This window comes from Pithys albifrons, chromosome 15, assembly GCF_047495875.1.
Source record: "Pithys albifrons albifrons isolate INPA30051 chromosome 15, PitAlb_v1, whole genome shotgun sequence".
Lineage (NCBI taxonomy): Eukaryota > Metazoa > Chordata > Aves > Passeriformes > Thamnophilidae > Pithys > Pithys albifrons.
Genome location: NC_092472.1, coordinates 4,985,805 through 4,998,800, shown reverse-complemented (window position 1 = coordinate 4,998,800; position 12,996 = coordinate 4,985,805). Strand labels below are relative to the sequence as shown.

Here is a 12,996-nt window from a genome sequence, read left to right as displayed (position 1 = left end):
TGCACCCCAAACCAGAATGACCATGGGCCCACTTAGCAGCCAGTAAGTTATTAAAAATGGGAATGGTGTCTCCCAAAATTCTCACTGTCCTGGACTCCAAAGACATTGGGCAGGGACTCGAGTGTGTTCATGAATCAGCTGGTACTGCTCCCACAAGGCTGATGCTGCCCCTCACAGCTGAGGTGGGAAGGCAGGCAGGGACAGTGACATCCCAGCAGGAAAAACAGAGGACTCTCCTTCCATCATCTTCTTTGATAGAAATTAGGAATCGTCGCTGCAATATTGCAGATTTTTAGAGAAGATGGGTGAAAGTGGACCTGTGAGCAGCACCAATTCTGGCATCAATACAACAGCAAATTGCAGGTAGCTTTTTGCAGACTGCTTGGTGCAAAATCAAGACAAGATCAGCTTTAAAACAACATTTTTCTGCCTCTTGTTAACTGCACTCAAGTTTACTGAAAGTATTCCCTTCCCCAGTGACAGCAAAGGAGATTTGAACCCATAGCTAAATTCTTATTTTCACCTGAGACACAAAATTAAGGTCTTAGAAAAAGGAGCAAGTCATAGTTAGAAAGGTCAACACCTAATGAAAAGCTCCAGAAATCTATCAATCATAAGATTAAAAACATACATTGCAGCCATCAAACAGATGGCATAACATTGGAATACAAGGCAAATTTATTCTGACAGAGAAAACTGACAGACCAGATTCAGTTGGAGAGAAAAAAAGCTGAAAATAACTGGCAGAGGTAAGAACCACCCTCTTAAACTCTCTTTTCTACAGGGATGGCCTTCAACTCATCCAAAATTGACTCAGAGTACAAGAGCACAGACCTGTTCCCTCATGTAAATAGGCAGACAGATCTTTTATGTATTTAGGACCGTTAGGAAAGACTCAATTGCTTACAGAGCCATTTCTTAATAGGGAAGAAGCAGTTCTTGTCACTGATGAGAACCATTCAAGATCTTAATGACACGTCTGACTGCACAACATTGAAAACAGATTTGGAAATGGAGCATTACAGATCTCTGGAGAAAAGATTTGAAAAATACTGAAAACAGAGTAGCTTTGGCCACACTGCAACCCAAATATGACTAGAACCCAGCCCTTTCTCATCCTGAAAACTACTTAAAAACCACCCAAGTTAAACTGATACAGCCTAAAGTTGCCAAACAAAACCTGTTAATGAACATGCAAGGGGATGGGAGTGACAACAGCAGTCCTAGGTCAAAATCCATACAATGTTAGGCCAACAAGAATAGATATTTTTTTGTCACCTAAGCAGCAAAAAGGAGCCAAGGACAGGATGCACAACCCACCAGCCTGTCTCAAACCTCGCAAGAGGATGAGGACAAAAACTGATGTGTATTATGAAAACATTTTCTGAACACTCTCCCCTATCCACTCTCCCCTATCCACCCCTGTGATAAGAACACATGGAGAGACAATCACCTGAGGAATTATTTGCCACACTTCACTTCTGGTAATTCTTTGTGACATTGCCATCATTGTTTTTCTTGAAAAAGCTTTGCCATTTGAGGTTCACTTCAGCTTTTCTCCCCAGACTTATCTTGAACTCCTTCCTTCCTCACCTGAAGGGAGAAATTTGCTGTGTCTCACCTTGAAGAGGACAAAAACTCCTGCTTGGTGTTTCAGGAGTGGAAACCAAGGCAAGCAGGAAAAGAGGGGCCAGGTCAGAGAGCTGTGGGACTGCAAGGGGTGTGTGTTGGTTCTACAGGTGCTCACAGTCACACTGGGGGAAATCAAGCACTGTGGGCACCACACCAACTACAAGAGTTCTGGAAGAATTGAGCTTCAAGTCATTTGGGGTCTTAGTTCCTGGGAGGGAACACATCCTGATTTAAGTCTTGTGAAGGGTCTCTTCAGTAAACAAGCTCAATTTTTAACATACAATCACTGAAAGTCACTCACTGAATATCTGTATTAGAGAGAAGTTTTATCATCCTTATCTCCCTAAGCATCTTGTGAGATTTCTGTGAGAAAATCATTCTCTTTCTGCTCTCTGGAAGGTGAGGAATAGCCTAAATACTCATGAAATGCAAATGGAAATCTTGTCACAAGTTACCATAGACACAGGACACGTTACTTTTGTTTTAGACACAACTGGGAATGTTTGTACACAATAAATAAATAAATAACAGTCTTGGCAGTGATATTCCAAAAGATTCCAGGCAGTTTTGATTATGAAGGTCAAATGACAGCATACAATATGAAGGGGTCTATACAATTAGTATACTAAAGTACAGGATTTAGTCATTTTTGGCCTCACAACCCATCCCTACAGGTGAGCTGTACCTGTATCCTTTGGTACACACTTCCCCAAACTCAGAGAAAAAAAATTCCATGGATAAAAACCAATACTCATCATCTGTGTTTTAGGACTTGCTAAAAGACAACAGCTGTTCCTTAAAGGGGCAATTTTCCTTTCAACTAATTCTTTTGCATGAATCAATTCTCTCTGCTAAAGAATATGAAAAGAAGTAAATAGTCTCAGAGCCACTTATTAAAAAACTGTGCAGGAAGTAGTCTGGCCTCTTTCATCTCAGAACCCAGTCTTAATTTCTGCAAATAAACACAGACAACATGACAATGGCCACTATTTGCTTCTGTAGCTACCAATTTACAGCAATTAATTCCACCCTCCTTCCTGCCTCCATCACTTCAAAACGAGGGAACAAATTTAATAGTGCAAGACTGAGCCTACACAAGTGCAGGCCAATGTCCAGCCAAGCACACAGAGCCAGCATTGCATTAATAAAGGGAAGCATCCACATTAAACTCAACAACTCAGTCCAGTTTTCCCAGGATCAGGCCCTCTGAGAGCAGGTTTTTCCAAGCCAAAGCCATCTACTTACTGCCACATGACCTAGGGAAAAAAATATCTGAGAAATGCTCCATGCAAGGGTTTGGAGACTATTACTACACAAACAAATGAGTGGTAATCCCTGGTGGGAAGAGCTCTAGAAAAACAGAATGTCAGTGTAAGAGTCACTGTAATTACATCTGCATGTGTTTCACAGTGCCTTCTGCAGCAATATGGAAGCATTCAAGACAGGAGCTTAGATTTAATTTGGAGACAAACTCGAGGAAGTTGAAGACTTATTACAAGGCAGTGCAACTTCAGCAGCTCAGTGCACCTAGGCCAAAACCACCATAATAATATATTTGTGGAGCAGAAACCCCAGGCCACGTGAAAACTCAGGAGTAAGCAGATGACTAAGCTCCTAAATTGCACCTAAATGTGGACACACTCGATTTAGCTGCTCAGACAAAGCAAAGAACAGATTAGTCTTGCAAGCTTTATCAATCTAGCAAGGTAAAGAATCTTCCAAACTAAAGACAACACAAAGCAATGACTAACACAGAAGAGCTATCAATTAAACAAGATCCTAAGCCACTGAACATAAACTCATCAAGAACTCAAACATGGTTAAATTCTCCAAAGAAACTTTTATACATCTATAATGTGCTGCTAGCAGACAGGGAGATAACCAGACAGGAATGGAAGGCAAAACACAAAGGCTCAGGCTTCACCTTCAGACACAAAGCACACACTGACCCAGGAACCTTCTGAGCAGCTTCTCCATATCACTCCTTCCCTTCAGAGCTGAAGAACACAACTGTCAAACAGGTGCCTTTGATCTGCATTTGTGCATCATCTCCAACTAAACCCGACTATCAGCATTATTAAGTGTTATATATAATATTTTACATACACAGAAAATGTTTCTACTGAAGAAATTTATACAAATAATCCCATCCAGGAACTGAAGCACAGCTAAGCCAACTCTGATTAGGGGAGCTTGATGAGGCAATCCTAAGGAACTTTCCAGAGAGGCAAAATAGTTGGGATTTTCATGGATGATTATATATATATATAATATATCTCCTCGAATTTGCTTCCTTTACAACACTAAATCGTGCAGCTTAAATAAAAGAATCAAGTTAAATATTACATTATTGGTTTTCTCCTCAATGCAAACAGTCTAGAAACTTTTATTTTTGGTAGGATACCAAGTTATTTCACCAGTGGGGAATGGATCAGTAAATCCTAATGGCAAGTCAGCTCCATCATCCTGCTCAAGGGCCTCTGTGGAGCAGCACATTTTCCACTTTTAGGAGAAGTCTTAGGCTTAATTTCACATCTCTCTTGTGTGAGACGATGGCTATTCCAAGGGTTCCTTCTCCAGAACAAAGATAATTGAAAGCTACTCCTGGAAGTGACAAGTAATTCCTTCACCACTTCCATGGCCCAGACTGAGTAATTTGGTTGTGCAGCAGTACAGAGTGTTCACCTCTTTTTAGCTCTTCATGAAAGGGAACTGAGCCAAAGCTTCAATCTCTACCACACAATTAAAAGACTATCATAGAATGTAATAACAAGGTAAACTGCAGCACAAATCTAGCACTACTTGCTATATTTGCAAGGCTACTATTAAAGATGAATCTGTGTAAAAAAGCCAAAGTATAGGATAGTTTTATAACTCTTTGTGATCACTGGTTAATCTGTGGATTTCCTTCAAGACAGAAATCACAGGTACAACTCCTTACGAAAACTGTACCTTCAAAGCCTTCAGAAAAAATATGCATCTCATTCCTCATGAAGAATCAGTAATCAAAGCCAGTTCATTTAAGAGAACTTTGCAATAAGAAATTCTTTTCCCCCTAAAGAAATTTCCCATTGTTCCCTTCATGTTATATTTTCAGTTTCTCTTGGTTTCATATTAACACAAATTTGAATAATATTTAACTTGGCTCCACTAGGCCAAACAATCTGTAGCATTTGTCCAAACATAACTCCAAAAGCTTAGTGGCAAAACATTTTAAGTGCTGCCATTAGATCTCTTACTAATTAAAGCAAAAAGTTTCTGACTTGAACAGGTATGTGGAATTTTTAGCTCAAGAGAATGCAGAAAGAACTAAATACCTTTCCAGAGAGTAACAGTTTAATAAGGCACTTGGTGTGTGGCCGTCAAGGAACTTGCTAAAATGATTTCCCCAACATATAAACACTTGTCTGAGATTAAAAATATTTTCATCACTTCAGATATAATCATTTGGTTTTATTTACAAGCTAAACATATTAGTTAAAGGCTACACATCAACCCACTGGTATGTCATAAATAGCTACAGGTTGCTGTGGACCACAGGGAGAAATGAGATCCTCTGATATATCCTGTGGCTGAGTGATGTTTCACCCATGAGCAGAATGAGACTCAGAGGAACACTGTCTCTCTCCCCTGCTACATTAGAAAATTCAAGTTAGTAGATAACTAGCTTTGAAAGAGTTGATACAAGCTTTAAAACAGTTGCAATGGAGATGTCAGTGAACGCTATGAAAACAGACAAAGGCTCACAATGGACTGAGAGAATGAAAACTCAAGACAGTGTTTAAAAATATGGATTAATGTGCCACTACGCAATCCACTGTATCCTATTTCCACACAGTTTCAGCCACTGAATGCTCCAATAACACACTATTAAAAAAAAAAACAAAACAAAACAAAACAAAAAAACCACCCTAACCAAACAAACCATCCAACACAGTTCCATTTCATATTTATCAGTGGTGGTATCTCTGAGGTTAAATATTCAAACTGAATATTGTGAAATCGCTACTACTGTTCTTTATGCAGCCATTAATCTAAAATTTAAATCTGTAAATAACACCAAAGAGAACAAGACCAAGAGCACAGTGATTACACTCTCCTTCATTGCTTTTAACACTTAACATGCCAAGGCCAAGAGTTTTCCTCTTCCAGCTCAGCTTCCTGCAGGAAGCAACACAAGTTCGCATTTTTATTGCGCCCTTTCTCACAAATGAAACCCGGCAACAACACTAATTTAGTCCCCCTAAACCTCAGCAATAACAAATTATCATTTTGAAGCTCTTCTCAGGTGGCAAACTAACCTTGCACTCGTGAATCCCCTTAACCTGTCATTTCAAAGTTTCATTCTAGCCTGTGACCCTCAAAGCCACACCAACCCCCCCTCAGCAGTGGCACACACAAACCACCCGGGTGATGCCCATGCTCTGACTGCCCTGGCAGTGCTCTCTGCCACTGGTTTGTTGGGGGGTTCCTTGTTTCAGGGTTGGGGAGTTTGGGGGCTCTAAACTGCCAGGTTGCTACCCATCAATTTTAGAGTACACAGTTTCAGGCACAAATGTTAAGGTTTCTACAGCACTGACATCTGAAAACTGTTACTCACAAAGCTGGGGTTAAGAGAAAGGCTGATATGGCCACAAAACATTAAAGATGGGAGAAAAGTGTAATGAGAAAGCTGCATATTGCTATCATTTAAGAGCTCTCAGCACTATAAAATGCATTTAGAAACAGCCAAGGATACTATAAAATTTCATTCCAGGGCAGAACTTAGCCTTTAGGAGTGCTCCTTGCACAGAAACTTTGTTTGCTTAGTAACCTCATCCAGCTTTCTTCCTTGGAGGAAAAAACTGCTTGAGAATTTGAAGTTTCCCCAACTCTATGACCCAGAAGGAAATAAAACAGGAAGTCAGACCATGCAATCTACAGCGTTTGCTTACAAGTTCAAAAACATTTTAACTTATCAGCTAATCCACATAAGGCACAACTGACTGCACTTTCCTGAGGTCAGCCGTGGAGCACAGCGAGCCAGGCTGGGGCTCTGTTTAACATTCCACTCTGGACATCTTCATATCTAGCACCGGGCACTCTCTGAAATGTGCCATCTGCTATGCATTAAGCAATGTCAGAGACTCCGTCCTCTGCACCAGCCGAGTGCCAGAACTCTATCAGAAACCCAAGTTTGCTTTCAGCTTTCTCCTTAGGAACTTATTGAGTAAAAAGAGTCAGCCGAAAGACTCATGAGAACTTATGACAGGGAGCAATTACTAAGAACACATTCACTATTCTCCTTGCTCCCCATAGCGTTACAGCACTATCATAAACCCTGAAGCAGATTAAAAATTAAATAAGCAGCTTCCCCACAGCAGTTTAAAACAGACATTAGAGGTAGTTTAATGTGACTTCTTCTCCATTTGAATTAGTTTACGGCAGCAGTCGGTTTTTCCATGGTGATGAAATCGCCATGCTGAGAAAGTGAGGAGAAACTGCCACCAGGTGAAAACACCCACGGTTCTAATTGCACATTAAATTGGTGTTTGCATTGACAACGACTACAGCTGGGAGCACTCCGGGTATGGCTCCCAACTCCATTAGAAGCAAGTCACTGCAAAACCCACTCAGACGGTAACTGGAACAAAAAACGTGCAACTCTGGAAGTGATCGTTTTTTAAAAAGGCACAGCGGCACAATCGCTGTAACTCCTGAAGAGCTCCTCCCCTTCCCTCCTGAAAACATTAATCCGTGTTGGATCACTGAAACTCCTGTTCCTAAATGCTCAGCACTGATAGGCAGGTGTTGGGAAACTCGTCCCAGGTGTTCCTACAAGTACTTGAGGAGCCCTTAACGGTTTTACTTACAGTCTCTCCGCGTTCCTGGGAATATCCCTCGGTACAGTTTTGAGTCCCAGTCCGTGACAATCCACGTTGGAAGCAATACATGTACATTTATGCGGGCATCCTCCAACAGGCATCCAAGTCATGGAGCTCCAGAAGCTCAAGATCGTTCCAAGGCACAAAAACGCACTTCTTCCACCAGACAACATGGTTTCTTGATGGCTTCGGTGGGTATAAAAGTGTGTGCGAGCAGCCGGCCCTTAAAGATGAAATGCCTCTAAGAAAGGGAAAAGAAAACAAGAGGCTCTTAGTACAGCCCAAGGGAACCCACCACTGCCATCATCGCCGGAGCACCAGCAAACCTTCAAAGGCGCCCGAGAAGGTCACGTTAGGTGGAAGAAGGTGGGGAATTGCCTTTCGGGCTCAGGTTTCTTTCTGTTATCTACGGCCGGTACCAGCAGGCAGATAGTTTAACAGAGCTCGAGCCAGATGCGTCCTCAGATGAAAGAGAACCGGGGAGCGGAGGCAAACACACCCCAAACATCCATCAGAAGCGGCGGCGCCCTCCAAAACAGCCTCCTCCGCTCCGCACCGCCCCACCTGGGCCGGGCAGGTAACCCCGCCGAGCGGCGGCGGGCGCTGCGCGGCGGCCCCGCAAGCTCCGGGGCTCCTGGGGCGCTGCCTGCCGTGTCGGCAGCCGCCGGGCCGTGCGGGAGCAGCGCTGTCGGCGGCGCTGCCCGAGCTGTGCGCGGTGCGGGGCTGGCGGTGCGGGGATGGCAGCGCGGAGCCCCCCCCGCCCGCCGCTCCATTGGCCGCGCCGCCTGACGTCACCGCCCGCTCAACTTCGGGGCCGCGCCGGGACGGGGCGGGAGGTGCGGGCGGCGGGACGGGCTCGGGGGGCTCGGCCGGGCCCCGCAGCCCCTGCCCTGCCCGCCCCGGCCGGCGCAGCGCCCGGGGACGCGGCTGCCGCAGCCCCGGACAGCCCGCCCGGTCCTCTCCGCGGTTCGGGTTTCGGGAAAGAATGTGAGAGCTGGAGCTCGGGAAGCGGCCCCGCGTTCCCCCTCCGGCCAGGGGGAACCCGCCGCCTTTTGTTCCCCGCGTTCGCTCTCCCCGAGTACCCCCTGGCGGCGGCGCCTCGGCCGGGGCTCTCGGGGCTCACCTGTACAGGGATCTCGGCCCCAGCTCTCGGGGCTCACCTGTACAGGGATCTCGGCCCCAGCTCTCGGGGCTCACCTGTACAGGGATCTCGGCCCCGGCTCTCGGGGCTCACCTGTACAGGGATCTCGGCCGGAACTCTCAGGGCTCACCTGCTCCAGGACCTACACCAGGACCTCTGCCGGTGCTCGCGAGGCTCACCCGCACTGGGATCTCTGCCGGGGCTCCCACTGCCCACCTGTACCGGCACCTCCACAGCAACCAGACCTCGCCCCTGCACCAGGACCTCAGCCGGTGCTCCCGGGGCATCTCCACTGTGATCAAGCCCCGCTCACCTGCACCGGGACCTCCACAGATGCCCCCAGGACTCACTTGCCCCAGCCTGACCAGCTCCTGTCCCAGCTCCCCACTGCGGCCACTGCTGCACTTCCAGTGCTAAAGTTCAGCTGTAACTCAAAATTGTTCTCTAAATAAGACAAAACAGGCTGCCTGCATACAGTAATTCTGTCATGATTTGGTGCAGTTTGAGCCTCAGAACATCTAAAGTGGAACCAAAAAAAAGCAGCACACCCTAAAAATCTTAAAGCAGTTGGAGATTACTTGGAAAATTGCAATTCCTGGGAGATGCACAAAAAGGCATTTTTTTTTAAATCTTGGCCCACTAGTATAGCATGCACACAGTTATTTGTGACACAAAATAAAGGTGGTATATGCACATCATGAAAACTTGCCTGTTAAAATACACCTTGTTCCTTATTCTGCACACTTAAAATAATTCAAAAGTTGTGTTTATGTCTAACTTACTTGGGAACGCAATCTGCTCATTATCTACATCACAAATTTGTGGTCTATGACTATGGGAGTCCAGGCTCTGATCCTGTAGGAAGGAGGAATTTTCAACAAGGATCATGGCCAGCATGAGCACAAAACTGTCACAACCCTCCAAAGATCTGACAAGGCTGTTACATTAGGACTCAGGTTCTCAGCTATTTTTCTACAAACAAAAACATTTAGTATTGTAAGTGAAGGACTTGTAGGAAAAATACAGGTGTAAGATGTTCACACAAGGTATGGACATGGCATTCCAGTAAGCAGTGGCACATCCATCCTAAATACCTCTTCACTTCTGGCAACATTTTCTTCCTTTTTGATTACTGAAATTTGGAATTACCTGAGGTATTCCTGCCTGCCTGGATAGCTGGCTTTGCCCAAACCAGTGGAGTGCCCTCTTTTACAGCCTGAAAAGCAGCTACTGATGCACTGACTTCTCTAACAAGCAAAGACTTGGCACTTGAGCATTGCCCTGTGAAGGCGAATTTGCCAAAGAGCATAACCAAGACCACAAATTTAACTTTCACCTCTCCTAGTCTTCATCTGGAAAAGCAAGAAAGTGATTTCTCTCATTTATTAGTGAATTATTTACATGACAAATTGCATTTGTACACAGAAACCATTTTGATCAAGTTGTAAGATTGAACCACTTCCATGGAAACTCAAAGCTCAGTGAAGTGGTGCTTTTATAGCAGTACCCAACATGAGAAAGCTCAGTAGCAACTGGCACCAGGTTTGAAAATGCCCAGAGGGACTCAACTGTCACCCCTTCAAGTGGCTGCTTTATGCTGCTTCAGGAAAGATTAGAAAACACTATACCCCCATCTCTCCCAAACCCCCAGAACCCAAAAGGTGGACGATGTGTGTGTCATTCTGTCTGGATCCCCAAATTAACCTCTCCTTTCCTGCAGCAAAAGGCAGAGGAAGAGGACTTTAACCACCACCATAACCACATGAAGTAGGGGGCCAAGCCACAACAAAGCCCTCTCCAGCCTGACAGTGCCCAAAGCTACAGTGATAACCAGAGGGGCCCAAACAGTGTCCCTCTTGAGAGGGCAAAAGCCCAGCCAGCTCCAGGCATGTCACTGACACTCAGCGCTATCTATTCTGAGGCAAGCACCCTCCATCAAGTGTTAGCCTACAAGAGACCAGCTCTTGAACAAGGAACAGCTGGTTCAGAGCAGGCAAGACAGAACTGACACCCCTTAGGAAGACAAAGTACCGCCAAAGCTCTGCAGTCTCCTCCATGCAGACGGTCGGTGTACGCCCTGCGCTCAGCAGAGGGGAAAATACTTTTGTTGGAACCAAACTCTCCTTGGCAGCCAGGAAACATCATTCCAAAGGAAGGCTTGTTTCCTGTTCTCGTTTACAAGAGATCATCTTCCCGGCTACAAAGGTGGTCAGAAGAAGAGCACACCCCTCGCCTCAGGATGGTGGAACAGAGCAGTTGGATACTAAATAAATAAGATTACAAGTAATGCAAACAGTGCTGATGGTAATTTTTATAACTGTTTATTAGTGATGAATTTCAAATTCTAAGAAATGCTGAAAAAAAATCCCTAAAACCTCTTCAACACTGTCATCCAAGGCAGTCAGCATATTCTGTGCTTCCCTGCTAATCCCTCACATTTCCCTGAAAAAGACAAGCCAACCAGAGCAAATGGCAGAAAAAGAGATGAGCCAAAAGCCAAGTCTATCCTTGAAATATACTTAAGTGTTATAAAAACTAAGAGGCATGTTTTACTACATTCCAGTTAAAATAGCTCTTAAAAGGAGATGGCCACAATCTCAAGACAGGCCACAGTGAAGCAGAGTCTTGACTCTGTAGGTTTTCCTTCCCAAATGTACTATGGCCTCTGGCTCCCTGCAATTGCCAGAAACTGGCACCAAATCACTGTTCATTTCTTTGTATGGAGCTGGCAGAGCTCAGCACAAGCATGTGTGTTACACAAAACTACAGAGAATTAAATAATTTGAATATATAAAGTGTATCTTATTTGTATTTATAACCATTTAGACAAGTTATTTTTAGGAGCCATCTAAAGCTGGACAGGTTTTATCTATACTGTTTCCTCAAGTATTCAACACTAGCAACATTTCCATATATGTAAAACCCCTTACAAACAAGATTGCCATCAAAGGTGTGCTGGCTGCTCAGCAGGGATTTAAATCTTGCCTGCTGCTCCTACAATAAGAAATATAGTAGTTTCTCTTAGAAAAGGAGTAGTTCACTACTTAGAACATCTTTGCATCAGTTTGTAAATGGACTATATTTTTATGTATTTAATTTCACGTAAGAAAAATAGTTGTTTTGTTTTTCCCCTCAGCATAGGAGAGCATTTACTAAGCAGATGTTCAGAGTGTATCTCCATTCAAGCAGTGCTGACTCCTAAGCACTCCTGTAGCTGCCCTCTCTCTTGAACCCACCACCAGCATCCTGCCAGACTCCACCAGCACCTCCACCTTGCCATAGCACCCTCAGCACCACTCACAGCCGAAGAGAACTGAGTTCTAGGAGCAGAGTGGGCAAAACCAGACCTGCCTGGGGAGAGCCGAGTGAAAGAAAGTCCCCTTTAGTAGATAACTTTGAATTTCCACCATGTTCTCCACAAAATATGCAAGCCCAAGTGTCTGGAGTTAATTCCAAGAGAAATGACATGGTGTGACATCCATAACGTCACCGTGTTTCTTGTCAGGGACTCCCTGGGCAGTTTGTATGTGCACACGCTGGGTGGGAAGTGGGACATGTCTGAGGAACACAGGACACCCTGCTCTGGTGGTGGCCATGTGGCCTGCACATGTGCAGCTCTTCTGATGGCTCCCAAATGCTCATACTTTTTGAATGCACAATAGTCAGTTGTCTAGAGGCCTGATGGGAACTGGTCAGCTGGATGAAGTCCTGAAATTTGAAAGTTTATGGGCAAAAAATAGACCCACTCAAGGCATCCAAACATATGGTACTTTGGTTCAAGCAACAAAAGGCCATCACAGAAGCCCATGCTGCAGAACTACCTGCAACGCCTCCACCATCACCAGCGGGAACAGGAGGGTGGAGAGGAAATGACTAATTTTGATCAAAGGAATCAAGCCTTGAGTCTTATCACAAGTCACAAGGCTCCCTGAACAGCTCTCAGAGGAGCTCTCAAGCACATCTGACACACCATTTAATGCTCTCTCACATGACCAAGCTGATGTGTGCATGTCAAACACGCCGAGCTCAAACCCCGCCTAATTTTAAAGTCCCTGATGCAACCATTTGGGAAGCAATGACATACACCGAGTTAAATAAAGTCCCTCGGCACATTCCCTAAAAAGGACATAAAGCTGCACTCGGGGACCCTGTCAATGCTGAGGAATTCCAACTGGATTTTTATGAGAAGCCAGAAATAGGTTTAATATGACACATGTCAATATTGCCCCGCTGGTTCAGAGCGCTCGGCGATGCCCCGCGGTGCCCGCAGGACCCGCGTTTAGGGCAGAGCGGGACCGGCCGTGCCACCCGCCAGGCACAGCCGCATTCTGGTGTCGCGGTGCCCTCTCGTGGTACTTG

The 12,996-nt window shown here is 45.0% G+C and overlaps 1 protein-coding gene across 2 annotated transcripts in view; it reads right to left on the bottom strand.

The window, feature by feature from the left end:
* Window positions 1–8,218, bottom strand: part of SLIT3 (slit guidance ligand 3) — a 495,956-nt gene extending 487,738 nt beyond the window's left edge. The window contains exons 1-2 of one of the 2 annotated variants that reach the window (XM_071569999.1): window positions 7,823–8,218; window positions 7,485–7,737 (exon numbers count right to left, since the gene is read on the bottom strand). In XM_071569999.1, coding sequence (XP_071426100.1) covers window positions 7,485–7,669 — 185 coding nt within the window. In that variant the 5' untranslated portion in view covers window positions 7,670–7,737; window positions 7,823–8,218. Of the gene's footprint in view, window positions 1–7,484 lie in introns of both variants that reach the window. The other variant, XM_071569998.1, reaches the window with a different exon arrangement.
* Between the last annotated feature and the right edge of the window lie 4,778 nt (window positions 8,219–12,996).